This window comes from Triticum dicoccoides, chromosome 7A, assembly GCF_002162155.2.
Source record: "Triticum dicoccoides isolate Atlit2015 ecotype Zavitan chromosome 7A, WEW_v2.0, whole genome shotgun sequence".
In the NCBI taxonomy this organism is placed as follows: Eukaryota; Viridiplantae; Streptophyta; class Magnoliopsida; order Poales; family Poaceae; genus Triticum; species Triticum dicoccoides.
The window spans coordinates 741661046-741665919 of NC_041392.1; the positions used below are offsets into that span (position 1 = coordinate 741661046).

The window sequence follows — 4874 nt, forward strand, 5'->3', positions numbered from 1 at the left end:
GCATTTGAGATGAGATCGGACGGCGATGGCTGAAACTTTGAAGATGTTCATATGAACAATACGGAACTCTTTGATGTAGATCACTTCTCCATTTGAGGCCATCTTAAATAAGTTCTTGACCGTGCCAAAATCTGGTGTCAACAATATCTTATTGGTGAAACAAAACAAACAGCTGCAACTGCAGCTGTAGGGTCATGAAAAATACATTATACAATGCGGAATGCAGATAAAGCAGCCTCTTCTGCCAAATTGTGCATCTAGTGCGAAGCATCATAAATGCAGTCAGATACGCTTCATCTTGTGCACAACATTCTGCTGCATGGCATCGACACAACTGAAGAAAGCAACCCACCAGATCTTGCAGAAAAATAATGCTCCAAACCACACCCAGAAACCAAAGACAATTCCAGCAATCACCGAGTAGTACAGCCACAGTGTTTCGAGTTCATGGTGATGTTCCTTTGCCCCATCCATTGATGTTGTACTACTTGAATTATTTGTGCATGGTCTTAAGGGGGGATCACAGAGTCCCAGATTATTGTCGTAGATCGATGGGTCATCGAGTGTTTGGAGCTGACTGCCTGTAGGTATCTCCCCGGACAGAAGGTTGTTGGAGAGATTGAGATTGGTGAGGGACATCATGTTTGACACACTAGGCGGAATATGACCTGATAGTTTGTTCCAAGAGAGCTCAAGGGATTCTACTAACTTTAGATTGCCAACGTCCTTGGGGATACTACCAGATAGATTATTTCTTGACATATTTAGTAGCCGCATGCCTCTGAGACTTGTCAACTCTGAAGGGATCTCACCAGATAGAGAATTACTAGAGAGATCAATACCAGTCACAAATGCATGTCTTCCCTCAAAAGTGTACTCCTGTCCCTTCCGAATTATGTCCATGCTGCCATTGTAAAATAAAAAATATCTATAGGTGGTAAATACTACGTCGATTGTTACAACCGGTTGCATCACAAATATCTGTCTCATCATGGAGAAGTTGCCCAAACTTTCTGGTATGGAACCTACAATATTATTTTCAGCAAGATCAAGCAGTTGGAGAAGTGGGAGTTGTGATAGCTGCCAAGGAATACTTCCGTAGAACATGTTTGTTCGCAGGCTGAGAATCCTCAACGAAAGATTGCTTTGCCCTATCCACGGAGGAATTACACCAGAAATCTTATTGTTCCCGAGATCCAAAACAACAAGGCTTTCTAAGTTCTTCAACACAGCTGGAAAGCAACCTGTGAAGTTGTTGCTTGACAAGTGCAGTGACCTTAGTGATGAGTTATAGAAAGTTGAGCTTGGAACTTCCCCAACAAAAGCATTGTGTGACAAATCCAAGGTTTGCAAATCTTTCAAATTCCAGAGGCGACCAGGAAGATCTCCAAATAGCTCATTATTTGATAGATCCAAGAGCTGCAGAAGTGTTAATCCACAAAAGGCAGACCATGATTCTCCCAAGAAGCTGCTATTGCCGGTACCGTTGGCAACCTTGACAACCGGCAACTGCTTGCTGTCACGATTTAGAATGGTACCTGTAAACTTGTTGCCAGACAAGCCAAGAGCAACAAGATTTAGAAGCAAGGAGATAGTTTTAGGAAGCTCACCCTCTAGATGGTTGGAGCTGACGTCAAGGAATTTCAAAGATGTTGCATTACCAATATCTGATGGCATAATTCCAGTAAGGTGATTTTTCGACAAGAACAATGCTTGCAAATTTCTTAAGCTCCCTATCTCCACCGGGATCGAGCCAATAAAGTTGTTGCGATGGAGGGCAAGATACACTAGCTCCTTGCACTTGCTGATATGCGACGGGATGCTTCCAGTTAACAAGTTTCTAGATACATCTAAATACTGAAGCTTTGTCCAGTTTGTAAACATCTCTGTCGGGATGGTACCATTGATACTATTTCCTTCCACGTAAATTCCTAACAATGTTTTTATCCTGGCAAAAGATGGTGGCAAACTTCCATATAACTGATTGTTTGATAGCCCCATGAACATAAGACTAGTAAGGTTTCCCAGCTCGGATGGAAGAGTAGAAACCAGACTAGTGTTTACAATGTGGAGCATCTGTAGCGACTGAAGCTGCCCGAGTGAGGCTGGGATCGAGCCACCAAGTGGATTGTTGTACAGTTCAAGAATTCGCAACCCAGATATCACCCCCAGCTCCTCTGGGATTCCTCCTGTGAGATTATTTGAGGAGAGACGCAGTGCCTTGAGGTTTTGGAGCCTTGAGAATGATCGAGGTATGGAGCCAACAAAATTGTTGCTGCTCAAGTCCAGAATGGTGAGCGTAAGGAACTTGGATATGTTTGGTGGAATGGCGCCAACAAGATTATTGTTTTGGAGTTCAATCATGGTGAGGTTCCAGAACGCTGCGGAATACAAGTCATTGAGCGTACCGTTGAGGCCGGCGTTGGGAAGGCTCAGCTCTGTGACATGTCCGGCAGCATCACAGGTGATGCCTAACCAAGAGCAGGTGGAATTCGCGGTCGACCATGAGGAGAACGAGTTGACGCCAACCAAAGTGGACTTCCATCGGAGAAGTGCTTCCGCTTCGGCTTCCGGCTTGGTCGCCTTGGATGCGCATACTAGCAGGAGGAGTGAGACATGGAAGAGTTTCTGCAGCGTCGCCATTGAAGTGTTGGGGTAAGAAAATGTCAAGCTGCGGTGCATTTGCATGGAGAGCAAGAGTTCACGTAGATGAAAGAGGTTTCTGTAGAAAACGCGAAAAATCTCTTGGGTATCCTAATTCTCAGCCTCACAGGGAAGTGACTACTAGTCTGTAATTTCTAGAGAAAAACTACTAGTCTGTACTCGGTGGTAGGTGATGAGTGATGACTGATGACTATGTGCGTGGTATACCACCACCCAAACCAGTCAGCTGATTGTTTTGAAAAATCAAATTACGGAGTAGTCATTGTCGTCATCTAAAAAACTTGTATTCGCACGTTAACTAAGTAACTAAGAATTGTCCACATCCCGTTCAAAAGTAATTCCCATATGGTAGCTGACAGAGATGGCAAATAATTAGTGGACAGCACACAGGCAGTGACAGTACAAGAAAGCAGCACACTACAATGTCCAATAGAGAGATCAGTTTCCTATGTCATCTCTCCAATAGATAGTCCAATAGAGAGATCAGTTTACTGTGTTAGTATGTTCATCCAAAACACATGTAAACACTGTTTAGAAAGGAGAACATGAGACAAATCTGCAAGAGAGAAAAAAACAAACACATTGAACTATCTACGGTGCTAGAACACACAAACACACTGAAACTATGAAAGAACAACAGACATGGTGCAGCAAGAAAAGATACTCATATGACTGAATTTATTGTGCAGAGGACCTATAACACAATTGGGAAAATTCCCTTCATCTATTCTGAAGCAAATACGGCAAAAACAGATGAGAGCTGGGTACATTTGATTCCAAAAATGCAAAAAGGGTCATTCGATATTCCTGTTAGCATAATACAGTACGTAGTTCAGAATGGAGGGCACAACAGAAAGTAAGAACTGAAGTACCTGTATCATGGCGTCATGGCGATGGTGTTAGCACTTAGCAGCAGCCAGCAACAATTGGCAGTGTGAGCAAGATGAATATAAGAATTCCCGTAATCAATCATGTCCTGAATGAAGAGTCATATAATTTGCTGAGAGATATAAAGGGGTCAGCATAAATACATCAGGAAATCAGCAGCAATACAAAGGATTAGCAGAAATACATCAGGAAATCAATACATCAAGAATACGGTCCTTTTCTGAGGAGGTTTAAATTCATTGTACGGAATTCGGCGAGCGCGCCAAGATTTGAAGAGACGAAGAACAATGGAGTGTCCATGTGGTAGAGTAAAATGCTCGTTGATTTGGTCACTAAGGTCGTCCGCTTCATTTGATCATTAAGTTTGTATTAAGTGCCACAGGCCAACCTTTCAGTGAGCAATTAAAATGTCGGTCCTGCTCATCGTTCGTTTGCTCTTTCCGGTAATTCTCCGTTGCCCCTATATATGCCTGATGAGCCTTGAAAGTTCATGCTTTCAACTATATTGACGGGAAAGTTTTGATTCTACTGCTATATTGAAACATGGCAGAACAGATGTTTCTTGCTTGAATTAGAAATACTTGCTCTTATTTGTATCGGATTTGTACCGGTAGATATCTCCCGCCGTCACATAATATAAGTGCATTTTTTACCTAGGTCAGAGTTTTTTTTACTGAGCAAAAGAAGGGCTTCTCCCTTCTGATTTTCATTACGGGAAACCAATATCACGAACTATAAGCACCAGTTCAAGACCTAACCAAGCTACAAGAAGACCCACAATAACGCAAATTTATAGTTTTGTACTCGCATGAATCACAGTAGTCTCAAATCGTATGATGTCTTAGCATCGAATCTTTACATGATAATAAAGGACGGAGGCTTTTATATCCAATCCAACTCTAGTCCAACTAAAAAAAAGTACTCCACCTTTACCTACATCCGGTACGTCTCCAAATCGCTAACTGGCTGTATATACGATCATGTTTTCTTTGTACCAATACATGTCCAAGCGAAACACGTAATCAGGTTTTTTTCTAAATATATCGTCGTGTGCTCTCCTTCGTTCCACGAAAAGGCCAGGATCCTGCCAGGTGACACGACGCTTGTGGCCAAGATCACACGGCGCTGCCGCTGGTCAGCAACCTCCGCTGCGGTTTCTGATGATCCTCACTGCTACATGCATGCTACTTCAACCACGCCGGATAACTGGGGCCTCTTCATAGCCCTAGGGCTCAATCTTCAACTCGCCCTTCTCACAAGTATATATGCATCCCGCTTGTTTGTTCGTTGTTCCACCTAAGGAGGCCGCCTTCTTGAAGACC

General features: G+C 43.0%; 1 protein-coding gene across 1 annotated transcript; it reads right to left on the reverse strand.

The window, feature by feature from the left end:
- Positions 1-282: 282 nt before the first annotated feature.
- Positions 283-2643, reverse strand: LOC119334164 (probable LRR receptor-like serine/threonine-protein kinase At1g34110). The gene has a single exon (XM_037606780.1). It carries the CDS (start codon positions 2641-2643, stop codon positions 283-285), a length of 2361 nt encoding a protein of 786 aa, XP_037462677.1.
- Positions 2644-4874: the final 2231 nt, after the last annotated feature.